The sequence below is a fragment of the Aplidium turbinatum genome, chromosome 17 (assembly GCF_918807975.1).
Source record: "Aplidium turbinatum chromosome 17, kaAplTurb1.1, whole genome shotgun sequence".
Taxonomy (NCBI): domain Eukaryota; kingdom Metazoa; phylum Chordata; class Ascidiacea; order Aplousobranchia; family Polyclinidae; genus Aplidium; species Aplidium turbinatum.
The window spans coordinates 18176421-18192292 of record NC_137488.1 but is presented as its reverse complement, the minus strand read 5'-3'; the positions used below and the strand labels follow the sequence as shown (position 1 = coordinate 18192292).

At 36.8% G+C, this 15872-nt stretch overlaps 4 protein-coding genes across 4 annotated transcripts in view; all 4 read left to right on the top strand.

Moving 5' to 3' along the window:
- The first annotated feature begins 3754 nt into the window (after window positions 1-3754).
- Window positions 3755-8342, top strand: LOC145786096 (alpha-L-fucosidase-like). Its single transcript, XM_082597742.1, has 6 exons — window positions 3755-3869; window positions 4288-4519; window positions 4670-4920; window positions 6709-6853; window positions 7167-7367; window positions 7739-8342. Exons 1-6 carry the CDS (start codon window positions 3760-3762, stop codon window positions 8153-8155), a joined length of 1356 nt encoding a protein of 451 aa, XP_082453868.1. The 5' UTR covers window positions 3755-3759; the 3' UTR covers window positions 8156-8342.
- Window positions 8343-10807: 2465 nt separating this feature from the next.
- LOC145786275 (uncharacterized) overlaps window positions 10808-15872 on the top strand; it is a 107283-nt gene continuing 102218 nt past the window's right edge. Inside the window, exons 1-3 of the mRNA XM_082597916.1 lie at window positions 10808-10874; window positions 11580-11779; window positions 12391-12640. Coding sequence (XP_082454042.1) covers window positions 10808-10874; window positions 11580-11779; window positions 12391-12640 — 517 coding nt within the window. The remainder of the gene's footprint in view (window positions 10875-11579; window positions 11780-12390; window positions 12641-15872) is intronic.
- On the top strand, window positions 13987-15509 carry LOC145786814 (uncharacterized). The gene is made up of 3 exons (XM_082598554.1): window positions 13987-14096; window positions 15090-15400; window positions 15477-15509. Exons 1-3 carry the CDS (start codon window positions 13988-13990, stop codon window positions 15507-15509), a joined length of 453 nt encoding a protein of 150 aa, XP_082454680.1. The 5' UTR covers window position 13987.
- LOC145786810 (uncharacterized) overlaps window positions 15074-15872 on the top strand; it is a 77015-nt gene continuing 76216 nt past the window's right edge. The window contains exons 1-2 of the mRNA XM_082598551.1: window positions 15074-15410; window positions 15510-15606. Of these exons, the coding sequence (XP_082454677.1) occupies window positions 15074-15410; window positions 15510-15606 (434 nt within the window). The remainder of the gene's footprint in view (window positions 15411-15509; window positions 15607-15872) is intronic.

Here is a 15872-nt window from a genome sequence, read left to right as displayed (position 1 = left end):
TCTATTTGGTTGGAAATGGAAGTATATCTGGCAACTCTGATTTTGTGCAGCATTATTATTGTTTTTATTGCCATCAGCGCTTCCACTTTTGTGGTAATTACCACAATTGTGAAATTTTCATCATGCTTGTGGTAAAAATGTGGTAATGAAAAATTTGTGGTAATTTTGTGGTAATATGGAAATTTTGTGTGGAAATGTTGCCAAAATGTGGAAATTATAAATTTTGAAAATTTGGCATAAAATACTATCAATAAATAAGAGCATTTAAACTGTTGTCTTCCGAAATCGAACAGATATGCAAAAAAATACTTATAATAGCATGTTCCGCTGTTTTCGGTTTGATTTTGGAATGCATCCTGACTTTTGACTTTGAACGTATAGGGTGACCATATTCATAGTCAAGATGTTTTTCAGATTCTAGCTGCGGTGTCAAGTACAGTACTTTGCTTACTTATTTCGGACGTTTTAATAACTGTTAACAACCGGTAGGCTACTGTTAGGGATCGTAGAAGTGGGGGATTGCTCACTCAAAAAGAAGGTGGACAACTCACTGGAGGGTCATAGTGTTATGACAAAATTTGGTGCAACTACAGCTTGAGGTCTATCGCCATATGTTGCATACCCAGGTGCAGTGTGTTTGACCTGTCTATGAGTGTACAAAGTGTGTATTGCCAAAATAAATGTATGAAAATATGTGATATCATGCTTATGTAATGCTATAGGCCTACTAGTCATAATAATGCAGCAATAGATTTCACGCTACAGTGGTAACAGTAGTTAACCTCACACTGCTGTAGCAAAGTTCTGTCGATGTTCTAGCATCCTAAACCTCACGCAAAATATAGCATTTCATTTGTCAAAATGAATTTGCGTAAAAGCAAACAAAACTTTTTGCAGTTCTGCCAATTTTTAAATTTAGCAGTGACCCTCCAGGTGTCCATATCGCAAGAAAAATCAATAAAGCGAGTCGTCCCGTTATGCCACTGTCCCTAGCTACTGTTAATAAACTGAGTAGTTGTTTTAGACTTTATTTTACACTATATACCTAGTGTAAATATAGCCAAATAATAGCGTTGCCAGATAAGGAATTTTCTCCTATTTTGAGAAAAGTTTAAAGCTGTTGAAAACAAAAACTTTCATTTTGGAATTTTTTTTTAGTTCTGGTAAAGATCAAAACCCTAACCCTATTCCTAAGTCTAACCATTACCTTAACCCTTCCTAACTTTAATCCTAACTCTGGCAACACCTGATTGTAACCATGGCAACAAGTGGGTAAAAATAGCCATTTTGTTAATGTAAAAGTAAGTCGAAATACGGTTACAATCGGGAAGAAAATCAAAGTAAAAAATGTGGTAATCTGAGGACAAATGTGGTAATACAAGTGGTAATCTAGCTTTGTGAAAGTGGAAGCACTGATTGCCATGCAGTAGATGCTATATTGCTATTACTATAGCGAAATCGATTCTTAACTTAATAAATTACACTAAGAGGTTAGATTGTTGTGCAAATGCCAGCATTTGATGAATGCAAAATAGCAGTACCATCTTTATTACCAAAGAAAAAGAAATTTGTTTTCCCTCTGTCTGTATGTATTCCACACTATTGCTTTTAATCGCTGCGTGTTTCTTGATGCTTATAGTCACTTAGTTACCTTCAAAGAAGTTGAAATTTATTGTATTTTATAAATATTTGCATATTTCTGATGAGGGCTTAAGCCGAAAACCTTTGACTGTTAAACTATTTGTAAATACGGTATGTAAAATATACTGTTGTAATCATAGGCGCCTAACTATTTTTTTGGCCGTGGGGGCGAAAGCGTGTTTCACCAGCAGCAACGTAAATTCAGCGAAATGTCATGCAGATGGATGACGTAATTATGTCGTCACACTAGAATTGCTTTTGTTGCCACACTCGGAGTTATCGCTGCGTTCGACCCACCGTTAATTATTATAAACAAAACTCGACCAAAACACATGCTATGCGTCTGCGTTGGCTAGCGGTTGATGGACTGCGATTCTTTAAGCTAAGCGCAACAAAGTTTAGCAATGAACTAGATTTATTAGCATGAAACAAGAGACGAAAAGGTTTACTAAAAGGTATTGTCTGTAAATGGAATGAAAATACTAACTTGATCATACGCTTGAAAATATACCTGTTGAAAGCAAAATCAGTCATGTTTACATCAATTCAACAGCACGTCACCTTGAATAAATTTAAAAGTTGCTGACATCCGTAAACAGCCCTTGAAAAATAGTTACGGAGAGACGTTTGATTAAGTTTTCGACTTGACATTGCTCCCTTTTCACTACAATATCGCTACTTATGGCTAACCAGCTTTCAAGTTTCAATTCGCTGTGATACGCCCGTTTTCGTGTTGCAGATGAAACAAAAGATGCGCATATTCCCCGCCTTTGATCGGGTTTCTATGGCAACGGTCGTGTGTGCGCCATGCAGTTTGCGCGAGTCCGTCGTTGTGTTGATTATGCCACGTGTGCGCAATGCGGTTTGCACCAGCCCTTGTTACGTTGGTTAGTGGTTACCTCGGGCCGAGACTTCAAGTTCATTTTCACAGCAAGCAATTCACTGCCGCGACAATTCTCTGCAGAGGTTTCGACTTTCGAAAGCGACATCGAGTCTGTTTGCATGCGCATAAAGCTAAACGCACGCTGCGTCAACGTAGCAAATTATGATGTTTTTGGGTGCATTCAACATCTGATGACATTGAATCGACGCAAAATGGTAGATTTTTGCTATGTCTCAGGCAGCAAAATCAGTCATTTTACATTGATTCAACGTCTGCAGACGTTAAATCAATGTAAAAATGACAGATTTTTTTTTTGGTGTGGGATTGTAGCATCGCTATTCGTTCTAGTGATTATTTAGCGCGAAGCTGTTGCGGTTTGCATTTAAAAATGTTTTCCTGCTGCCGATCGCTAGTTCATCTATTGTTTTATGTATCAATGCAGCATAAAAAGTTGCTCCCACGCATAAATATGCATGGGGGCCTGGCCCCCACGCCCCCACGGGTTAGGCGCCTATGGTTGTAATGCTCAACCCTGTAGTATTGTTGTGTCTTGTCTGTTTTTGGTACAAAAAGAAAACTTGCCACACCGTGTCATAAAATATGTTTGGCACTAAGCAGAAGCTGTAGGGATCAATTCCGAGATGTGCATCTTAACAACGACTTCTAAGTTTTCAGAAGTGAAAGTAAAACTTTCTTGACAGAATGTAGAAGAGAGCATTCACTTTTATTGAAAAAAGAATGCTGCTACTCTAATACTAACTTTATTGTGTAGTGGGTGTGACAAGCTGACTTGGCCAACTACGGTAGATAATTCTAGTGGTCTAATTTGATTAATTAGAGCAATATGATGGTAATTCTAATCTAATTTGTTAAAAACTTGTTTACTCCAATTTTATTTCCAATCTATCCTCCGGTTTTGCTAAAAATGCTAGTTCGACCAACCAGTATTTTTCAGCTAATGAAAGGAAACTGCGCTCTTATCAAACTCATGCAAGGAAAATGCAATGTTATTGCCTGCTATTGCCCACCTCTGAATGTGGAGGACTGTAGTGTAACCTGCACCAGCAACCTCACGTGCAGTAGGAATAAAGCCAGAGAAAGATACCAAAATAGTTTGAAATGGATTCCCTGAATGCTTACAAGCCATTTGGTTAATTCAGTTATGTAGGCTTATATACAGTATAACGTACAACAAAAAATTTACATGCTTTTATGTGCATCATCAGCTTGTCAAGATGAAAAGACATAGCTTTTTCATTTATTTGCTTGTAATCGTTTGTAACTCTACTCTGGGTGGCTATGCACCTACTTGGGACTCTCTTGACAAAAGACCTATACCTGCATGGTGAGAATGTGAATGGTATTAATGAAGCTAGCGTGTTTGACCGATCCTGTGTAATGTGTATGTTTTGAACTTAAGTTATACCGATACTAGTTTTATAAGCAGTATTATATAATATATATAAAAGCATGTGAGCGTCAGTAATTTTGTTTTTTGCTAAATGTTGAAAGTGTCAAAAAACTAAAGTGACGCTAAATGTTAAAGTACAGTAGGTAACTTTACTGTATGATACGGTGTCCTAAACCAGACTCCATTGCAATAGATGATATAGATTAGATTATTATACATCATAAGTATCAACCACAGCCTCAAGCAAGCCAGCATATCCTGGGATTTTGCCATGGGATGGAAAAGCAAAATTACCTGTCAAAAAACAGCTATATACAAACTTTTTTAAATATTTTGCAATTTTACTGTGCAGGTATGATCAAGCTAAAGTAGGCATCTTCATACATTGGGGAGTATTTTCTGTACCAAGTTTTGGTGAAGGTTTTGCAGGAGAATGGTTTTGGCAGCGCTGGAAGAATTCTAAAGTGCCAGCAGCAATAAAGTTTATGAAAGAAAATTATCGACCCGACTTTGAGTATGCAGATTTTGCTCCAGAATTTTCTGCTGAATTTTTTAATCCTAACGAATGGGCTGATTTGTTCAAGGTACGTACCAAGAATATTATATAAATGTTAAACCTTAAACTGCATTTCCGGCATAACTGAGAGGGATGTTTGCCTTAACTGTATTTAGGCTGTGTATTCTGTGAACAGTATTTTAACAGCACTGGCATTGTCAATAAAGTATATTTACAGGCTTCTGGAGCACACTACATTGTTTTCACAAGCAAACATCATGAAGGATTTACTAACTGGCCCTCAAACACCTCCTGGAATTGGAATTCTATGGACATTGGGCCAAGACGTGATATTGTTGGTGAATTGGCAGATGCGATTCGTAAACGAACATCCATTCATTTTGGACTATACCATTCCCTCTTTGAATGGTATAACCCACTTTTCTTGCAAGACCAGAATAATGACTTCAGGACACAGGAATTTGTGAGGTAAACGGTTCACAAGATTACAGTGGAGTATTGCTTTAAGTTATCATGTCCCCCAGAGGTTGTTGTTTTCTTTGTGCAAGTAGCTTTAATTCCATACATCGCTTTTAAGATACTGAAAACAAATTTTTTTTGTGTACTTCTTTGCCAATGCAACCTATGTAAACTGTAAAGGGAATAAAATATTCCATGTTTTTTGTAATAAAGTAGTTTTAGTATTTCCATGAAAACTGCAATAGAATTGAGCTAAATGCAAAATGTTATTGTCATATCAATTGCCAAAGCCAAAAGGCTATGTGCATGTGCAGTAGATGAATTATATAACTGTTTTGCAATCGCTGGCTACTTACCCAGACAGCAAAATTTGTCTGCATACGTTGAATCAATGTAAAAATAACGCATCTTGCTGTCTGGATAGGGACATGACTTGATTTGTTACATTTTGCAAACTTTTGCAGATATCGTCAACATTTGCTAACTATCTAAATTTCTAAAAGAATGATAGAGCTTTGGTAGAGAGTTTGTCTTGTTGAACCATAGGCATACGAAGCCAAGTAACTTGATCAAGTTTAACATCTTCAAGTTTATTACATATAGAAACACAAAACTACGCAACAAATTAATTATCGAACGTTTTCGACATCACAAGATGTCCTCTTCAGGAATAATATACATACAACTTAACTACATCTGAATAAAATACAATGGTTAACTAAACCTATAAACAGGAAAAGACAAAAACTGCACAGTACTTCTGACTAGCTCAAACTCAACGATAGTCTCCACGAGAATCAAAGGCAACTGCATCAAAAGATGACTTTCTTGTGATGTCGAAAACGTTCGATATATAATTAATTTGTTGCATAGTTTTGTGTTTCTATATGTAATAAACTTGAAGATGTTAAACTTGATCACGTTACTCGGCTTCGTATGCCCATCTAAAAGAAATTTTCTAAAAATCATATTTTAATGTCTTTTTGTCGCCTTCCCATGTGGTAATACAAAACCAAGGAGGTTTCCAGAAATATTTGGTAAAACTAATATTCAACGTTTTGTAGGCAGAGAAAACTTTTTCTCAAACCGTACAAAATTATAAGATCAGATCACCCCTTTAATGCGTAATGGAAATCTACAAGTAAATCTGCATCAGGCATTGCATAGTGCAAATACAGTGTTTCAGAACGCGTTTTCGAATATTAAATTCTCATCAGTGCAACCACGTTTATGAACGCACCAACAACGGTCAAATTTAAACTCAATACAAAAATTATAAGGACATATTCTAATATAATATTCCAAATATAATATTCTTATTCTAATCTTTGTAATGTATTGAGTTTAAATTTGACCGTTGTTGGTGCGTTCATAAACGTAGTTGCACTGATGAGAATTTAATATACGAAAACGCGTTCTGCAACACTGTTTTCGCACTCTGCAATGCTTGATGCAGATTTACTTGTAGATTTCCATCACGCATTGAAGCGGTGATCTGATCATAAAATTTTCGACGGTTCGAAAAAAAGTTTTTTCTGCCTATAAAACGTTGAATGGTAGTTTTATCAAATATTCCCATGTGGTGGTTTACTTTACTATGCCAGGACTGGTTTATTTTTTACTTAAAGCTGTAACCTCAGATGGAACTTTGACAGATTTATTCTCACTCGATTCAAATTGCATGGATTTTTATTGTCATGCCTTATGGATTACTTTTTGAGTCAGTTAAGTTGACCAAAAATTTGTTGAAGAAGTTTGTGTCGTTTTTTGCCCTACAATAATAACTTTTTATCATAGGGGAAAGACAATGCCTGAACTGTATGACATTGTCCGTCGTTACAAGCCAGAACTTATTTGGTCTGATGGCGAATGGCACGGCAACAGCGATTATTGGGATAGCAAAAACTTTCTTGCTTGGTTATATAATTCTAGTCCAGTCAAAGTAAGTTATTTAAAAATGTGTTTTCAAGTATTTGGGCATGATCTTGCGCTTTACCATCACGCAAAAGAGCGTTCAAGACTTGTTTGTGAACTGTCATCAGGAACTTCTAGGCTTGTTAACAGCTGAACCAAAAGCATTGGAACATATTTCTACAAAAAAAATGCTTAAATGGATCTGTGGAGTGTTTAGATATGTTCCATTGCTCCTCCTTACAAAATATGGCTTGAATTTAAGATCAACTGCAGTTTGGCATTCCAACACCATTGAATACAGTATAATTACGTAACAAAAAGATACCAATTTTTATTTTCAGGATTATATCGTGACCAATGACCGATGGGGCAACACCACCATGTGCCATCATGGAGGTTTTCTAACATGTGATGACAGATTCAATCCAGAAGTGTTGAAGAAGAGGAAATGGGAAGGCGGACTTACGATTGATGCGGAATCATGGGGATTCCGGCGGAATGCTGATCTTTCAAAATATTTAACAATTGAACAAGTTCTTCAGGTTTGCTTTCTGCTCGGTATACTTGATGAAAGGGCTGGCTGGAGTAAGCATATATGTAGCATTGAAAAGCAACAGGTTTTACCTAGTCCTAGGTGTAGCATTTGAAACCAAGTTTCAAACATTCCAGCCGGTTCAATATTGTGCAATTTCTGATTTTTTAAGATTTGATTAAAAATTAAAATATCTAGGCTAGTTTGCAGCTTTTTGCAAAAAAACAACTTCAGATGAAAACCAATGATACGATAGCCAAATTATTACATGTACAGAATATATGTCGACACTTTGCAACGTGTAAATCTTCTTCATTGTAACCATGTCCTGAACTGCGTAGTCTTCTGGTCTGTGATTGAACGTGTGAATCTCTATTTCAGCGTCTTGTCACCACCATCAGTTGCAATGGGAACTTTATCGTCAATGTTGGACCTACCAAGGAAGGGACGATCTCCCCAATATTCGAAGAGCGCTTGCGACAGATGGGAAAGTGGTTGGGAATTAATGGAGAAGGAATTTACAAGAGCAAGCCATGGAAGCACCAAAACGACACATTGACTCCCAATGTTTGGTACACATCGAACAAGGGCACTGTGTATGCTTTTGTGTTCAAATGGGCGCCTCTTATTAACCTTGCAAGTCCTGTACCTCGGTCGGCTCTTTCCACAATCGATCTTCTTGGAGGAACCAAGAGGTTGGTTTGGAACCACCTCAAGCCATCTGGTACCCAGGTCTACTTGCCATACGACCCAGATCTGAAATGGATCTGGGTGTTGCGTATGCGAGGTTTTGATTAAATCTGTGACCCACACAGCAAAATCCGTCATTTTACATTGATTCAACGTCTGCAGACGTTAGCTATGCTCAATGATGCGTGACTTTGTTCTGCTGCTTTTTATTTGATATTGCAGTTAAATCAATAATAGCCACGAAAGCATGTCATCAGTGTTCCATTGCATTCTTAGAAATACGTACTTCGGTGAAACGAAACAATGTGAATTTGCAATAAATTGTGCGTTTATTTTCCGATTATCATCTTTGACATTATTGTCTGTTCATATCTAGTCACATGGGTCTAAGTCGCACGTGCCAAGACGTGATAGTTTATGTCATTCTTTGTGAACTGGTTTGTTGTTGAGAGAACAATACGTATGATCACTGCCTTTGGGAAAACGTTTTGTTGGCCCGAAATAACTTTCCTCACCATCACAAGCATTACTGGCAGTTTGGTTCAAATGTGGCAATTTTTTTTGAGGTTTTAAAACAACAACTTTCAGAGAAAGTACTTATTTGTTTGTCATTAAGCCATTTCCTGCGTTCTCTTATGCAAGCTAAATATTAATCAAACTTTCTGAAAACATGTCACAGCTGCCAACAATATCTGCCCTACGTTGACTAAACGTATTTTAACGTTATATTAATTTCCAAGTGCTGGATTTCAAAACTGAGATATGTTTACGTTCTCTGGCTGATTATTATCGGATTGAACAAATCAGCTTTTCTTGAGTGAGAAGTGTAAGTCATTTTAAATGCCAGCACTTACACTATTTGCAGACAGTAGCGTGAAATTAAAAACTTGACTTGTTGCATATATTTGTTACAGTTTAAAATGCATCGTAGAACGGGTCTGCTACTATTCGGTGAGTCCGATTCGGTTAGTCCGATTCGGTGAGTTCCTAACTCCTAACCCTTAACCTGAACTCCTAACCCCTAACCCTAAAACGGCAATAATAATTAGGCTACGGTACCTGATAATTTAAAAAAAAAATTGAAAAAATCACCGAATAGGGAATCGGACACCGAATTGGACTAACCGAATCGGACTCACCGAAACGGGCCATTCCGTCGTAGAACACAACGTCTGACTACAGTAGTATGAGAGCAATTATAATACACAAACGTTATTTGTTATTGTTTAGTGGCTTGAAATTATTTTTTGCTGCTTTACACAAAGATATCTACGATTTTGTTGCTGACCCTTATGCACTGGAAGGTTATTTTCTAATGAGATTTTGCTTTCGTATATCAATGCAGTGCCAAACAATCATGTCTTGCCTTCATGTTGTTACTTTCAACTTACCTATCGAAAACTAATACATTCGCGAAGAAAATTTTGTCGTGCTTTTTTGTTATAGTTGGTTGCCAATTTTTTATTGAGGTTTTTCAACTTCAACTTTGAAGGCTTTTTCTCACATTATTAAAATCAGAATGCAGCTGTGGGATGGCCCAGCGGATACGGCGCTCGCTTTCCAATCATGCAATCCTGGTTCGACTCCCGGCTTCAGCTGCTTGTTGAAAAACACCGCTCACCTCTACCCAGAGTGTAATATACTGGGTGGGCGACTGGGCGTACTTGAAAAAAAGGCACTGGCCACCCTACTTTCGTTCCTAGTGCCGAAGTCTTAGTATAAGAAGTTAAGAACCTTATCTTCTCATCCCCTAATGCTTGGATTACTGTCCCTAGCTTGGATCAAGTGTAGAATGTGTGGAACTCACCTTCAGAATCACAATAAGGTTCTTGATTTCTGAAGACGTTCATTGTGTGCACTGCTCAGTCTAATCGCTTTTTACACTTTCTGCTCACGAAAGTTAGCAAGTTTGTGTATTGGCCTACTTGATTCGCAGCAACTATCTTGAGAAACGATTATACTTTACGTAATAGACACACCCGGGCTAATTTTATTCATCCGAGGCGGTCGTTGCCTACTTCGGACTATGCAGTTAATTGAGGTCTAATTTTGCGGCTTCACATTTTTTACAATAAATTAAGATTCTTAGTTTTTTCTCTGGACGATAAACCGGAGGAGAGTGATAACTTCTTCGTCACACGAGTGTAGTTCTGAGGAACAGATTGTTGACCATACCTTCAACAATATTGTACCATTTTCTGTCCATCAAATAGAACGGATAATCTCGGACAATAAAACTAAAAATTGGCTGCTCTCCACTACTGTAGCCTACGCCTACCCTTATTGTTATAATTCGGAAAACATTGACATTCAGTCTGCGCTATCTATCTCTAATAGATTAAATAGAAAAAAGTTGCTGGATAAGAAAACTGTAGAAATGTTTTTACATGACTTCACGCGTCACTTTCCGTGTGGGATAAATCGCAAGAATAACTTCTCCGCATAGGTGAATAGCAAGTAGCCTGTTGTAAGCTATATTTAAATAGATTTCATTGTGGAAGTACAAGCTCCGAATTATACGGTACAAAAGTAGACTACTGTAGTTTTATACAAAAAAAAGCAAAAATAGTCTTAGCCATAACCTGGGCAATGAAAAGGAGGCACAGGCTTAACAAAGCATAGCATAAGTTTTTATATCAAACAAAAACGTTAAAGCATGCGCAGTGCACAGTAGATCTTAATAAAAACTGAAACTATGGTAGCCTTCCGATAATAAAACATGTGTTTTCTAACTAAGCACACAAAAATTATGAATTGAAAATGATAAAAGTTGTGATAATAAAGTTATTGATTTTTCTTGTACATTTGCAAGCCATAACAGGAAAAGGTAAGCTCTGATGCCCCAACAAATTTTGTAGGCCTATTTTTAACATGGTAGATTTAGGCTAGACTACGTCAGCTTAATGTATTTATAAAATTACTCAAAGTTTGATTGCAATTAAACTTACAGCTAGAAAAAAAGTCACACTGCACTGAGTGCGATGTTCGACTAGGCTACACCAGTTGATTAACTTCTTTTTATGATTGAGGGAAGGCTATTGCGGTAAAACGGTTGAAACACGGTACGGTAGTCTACTGACGAGGCTAGAGACCGAAGTATCGCTGTTTACTGCTTCATTCTTTCTAGAGTCGACTGCCATGATGTAGGCTAGAGTAGACTACGTATTGTGATATGTGTAGCCTATAGTTTTTATGGTCAATGTGGAGGCTCATTGTGAAGAGCATGAAAAGTTTACAAAATTGTTTTTCAATGCACCCTAAGTCAGTTTGAATTAAAAAACAAAAAATTACGGAAAAGTTGCTGACTGATAGGGTTAAAAAATTTGAGGAAAATAAAATATTTAAAGTCTATGCTATGAGATCATGTTGTCAATGAAGTGTCATTAAAAGTTACACAGTAGGAAAAAATAATTTGTGTTTTCTTCAAAGTAAAATTTCCTAAAAGAAAAAATAGTCAACAACTATGTTTTTCAGTAAACTTCATGAACTCCCTAACATGCAATTTTTACACATTGATATCGTTTCTTTTCAGCTAACTTTCGTCTTCCTCCATCGTCATCAGGATCATGTGAATATTATATCCGATCAAATTATGTAGCTTCCTTTGTAGTTACTTACGATGCTGCAAGCCAGGATTGCTTGAGGCTCAATTCCAGCTTAGCAATGATAAAAAATCTTACACAGCAAGAAGAGTTTAACAAATTGTTGATCGAAGAGTATGGTACAGGTCCTGTAAGTATAAAAATAATAACATAAGTTTAATTGCAAGTGGATAACTAACCTATAGTTTGATATTTTGGGCATAAGCCTTTTGTCGCACACATTTGAATGTGTATTGCATTTGCTTGTACACACAAAAATAACGTCAATCCAGCAAGTAAAATATTTACGATTTAATATAAAGAAAAATAAGGCACAAATAAAAGCACAGAACGAATAAAACTTTTCGAAACCTTGCATATAAAGTGACACTCAAAGTTTCTGAAAATAAAGTGCGTTGTAAAATAGAAAAGTCGTGTATTGCTACAAAGCAAAGCAGATCGAAAAAGTGCAGTTGTGAATGAAATTGAAACAATTATCCAATTTACTCAAATTGTAGTAGGCTTATGCGACCAATTGTGGTGCAATCTATCAGCTACTTTCCTAGGCTACTTACGAATGCACAATGTTTTTTTTTCTCATATTTTACTTCTTTGATTTTTAATGACGCAAAAACAGCGTCTCTTTGCGTGTCTCTGTATTTGTGGTTGTTAAATATTGAAAACTATTGATAAAATGTTTCACGAAACATTCTTCTTTAACACGGTATTATCTTTCCATATTATCCTTAAGCTATATTGCAGAATCATTTGTTTTACATCGGGGGTGAGTGGGGAACTAACGGAATACCGAGATGGATGGACAACACTTTGATACCAACGACTACAAACACCCATCAATATCCTCGATGGAGATCAGATTGGCCGAGACCAACAACAAACAGTGACAAAGTGGTTTTGGTGACATTTATGCTCCAAGGATCAAATAATCTTAAAGTTTTATATTTTTTAAACTACAATGGAAACGCCAATGGATACGCATGTGAAAAACTAGGTAAAGTTCTTCTGTCGATTACAATTGAAACGTAAATAAAGATCGTCGATATTAGAGAAATCCTTTGTTTTATTTTTACGGTTTTGAAGAAACACACCAGGAGTGTTCTCGTTATTCTGCAAAGGCTGCGGATATTAGTCTGTGGGTAAAATCAGTAATTCTACGCACAACATCAAATCAAAAAATAAACCAGACAAGCGCAAGAACATGCATTGTAACATCTAACACTGCTTCAAAGCTTCGTTTTGTTGATATATTACAAAAGCTGGCCAGATAAAACCAGCTAGCCACAGCTCTGACTAACATTTTTACAATATATTAGTAACGTGTAAAACCAAGAGCAAAATAACTGCACGATACTGTAATTGCTGTAATTGTACTCGCGAGAAATTTTTTAGATTACAAAATGTTCAGTGAATGATTAACGTAATGTTATCAAACCGTTTGTTATAACAACTTTTTCCCACTTGTATTCCATTCAAGCAGATTTAATTTTAACTATTAACATTCTAGCCTACACAGCGACAGCGACCTATCAAGTCACTTGGGAAAACCAACGTGTGTGTATTATCAAAACAAGGAGTTAGTGTAATTAATAATAACGTTTACGAAACCATCAAAAATGATTTTGAAATAACAACAAAGACAGCACAAACAAAAATATTTATGCAAAAAAATAAAATAATTAATTCCAACAAATTGTACTAAATAAAGCAGAACTTTGTTAGTTAACTTTATTGTACCATAAAAATATTTAAACTAATCTAAGCCAAAAAGTGTTTTCTTGTTGCAAATATGGTGATGAGAAACAGACCGCAAATCATATAATAAGTTATAATAATCAAAGATTGCACTATCGCCCACCTAAATAGAGCGGGAGGTCTGCGTGTCTTAAACGACAAGGCCAACGATTGATTGCTCTCTAGTGGTCTTTTGGTGTAGTCCGTGTAACACTGTCAAACTTGGATGGTAAGGGGATACCCTCTCGATTTGAAAAGTTCAAGCAAGATTGACAATTACAAATGTTAATGAGGAATTAAAACAATTCACCAAACTTTGTAAAGCTTTATTTTTTGTTGCTGTATCATGTTGTAAGTTTAGTCTAATCTGACTATTTTTCTCGCCGAGGCTGACACTCTCTCAGGATACAATAGTTGACCAGGAAGTGTGACTCACCACAGTGGTTGGTTTAACAAGCATTATGCTTTCTGGCCAGGATAGGTGGATGGTTGTTGGAAAGACACATCGGTTTAAATGTAGTGATTGTATTTTCAATCATCGTGGGCAATTTGTTTGTAAAGAAATAACCAAATACTAACTTTATTAAGCTCTGCATCAGTTTCAGGGATGCCATGTGACAGCTCACCTTGTGGAAACCATGGCAATTGCACCGATATCGGTTGTTCGTATTCTTGCCAATGCAAAGAAGGCTACACAGGTCGTCATTGCGAATTGTGTGAGTAAAATATTTTTGTATATTGACTTGTGACAAACTGCACCGTAACCCATTTGTCACAACTTCACTGTATTCATTGCACTGCAATATGAAAATACTAATGAATTATTTTTGAAACCTTGTTTTTTCTTGTTGTTAAACACAATAAACACACGCAGGCTATATGATAATGGTTAATCTCTATTGCTGCCACGGTTCCATGTTTTTACTGCATTTCTTGCAGCAAAATCACTAGAGGTTTGAACCAAGAAAAAAACATAAGAAAAAGCAACTTATTGGCCACATTTTGACGTAAACATTTCAAGTAAAGTGGGGAAAAAGGGTTTATTTCGACATTTTTTGCCAGAAGCCTTTTAGCCGTTGTCGATTGTCATTATGGTTGTAGCTGCTTGAACATAGAAGTGGAAGTGGCAATTGACAAACTAGCACACAACACAACGAATACGCATAAAGGATAAGAGTGAATGAAAAATCTCTAACAAAAACGTTGGTTTGTGATTAGCCTAATCAGAAAAGCTTACGAATTTTAAAAGTGTCTAAATATTTTAGTTGCATGTGTGATATAGCCTATTCCATGTGCAATCAGGGCCGGATTTAGCTGATGGTGGCCCAGGGCACTTTTAGATCGAGGGGCTCCTGTGCAAAAAAAAATTTGCGCCTACGGCGCGATAAACCACCTCCACGTGTACAGTAGCATTAATCCAGTACTGCACAGCATTTTGCAGAAACTTCAAAGGCTGAAAAAAAAAACACAAAATCACATACAGTATTTTCCACGTAGGAGGGCCCTTCAAAAGTCGGGGGGCCCGGGGCACCTGCACCCTCTGCCCCCCTAAATCTGGGCCTGTGTGCAATATGGGTTGAGGGTTAGAATTTACCGTTAATAGTCTGTCGTTAATTGTTGAATTCTACCACAAATAGTTGAAGCAGTTAGTATAGCAACTCACCTAAACACAGTAAAATATTATTCCTATTGTATGTTTTCAATTACAGTTCCACCTCGTCTAGCTGAGGCTGGACCTCCATCAGATGTCTTCAGCAACAGTTTCGTCTTGGCTTGTAAAGTGGAGGGAAACCCAATACCGACAGTAACTTGGAAGATTACAAACAACAAATTTAACCAATCTGATGAAATAATATCAAATTCAACCGACTCTCCATTCTCTCTTGAAACTTCTGCGACTGGAAATGTTGTTGAAGCAAAATTAAAGATGGTGGATGGCGAAGTGTGTCTTGGAAGACGCAACATTTCATGCTGGGCAAGCAGTGACATGGATAAAGAAAAGAGAATGCATTCATTCACAGTGAACAATAGTAAGTTGCTTTGCTCACGGCTGAATGAACAATATTCATTAAAATGCAACATATTTAAAAAAACAGTTGTATCTAAACCTGTTCCGCTGTCTTGTTTAGAACCATCTCCCTTTCTACTTCCCGTTTTGAACGGATCGTCACATACGTCACTCAACGTATCGTTTACATCAGCTTGCGAGGGTGGTGGACAAATCAGGTAAACAAATGTCGTCAGCAGTTTATTGTTACAAAATTAGAAACGATGTCTTGATAGAGTGAATGGATGTTGAGGATATTGCATACTTGCGTGGACATCGTCTAAGATAGGTTGGACATCTTGAACGAATAGATGAGAATAACCTAACTAAACAAGTTTGGAATAAGGCAGTGATGGGAAAAGAAAAGAAAGACCAAAGAAAACGTGTGAAGACACAGTGATGGATGATCTGACAATGATGATGATGTGCCTGATCTGATCTGACA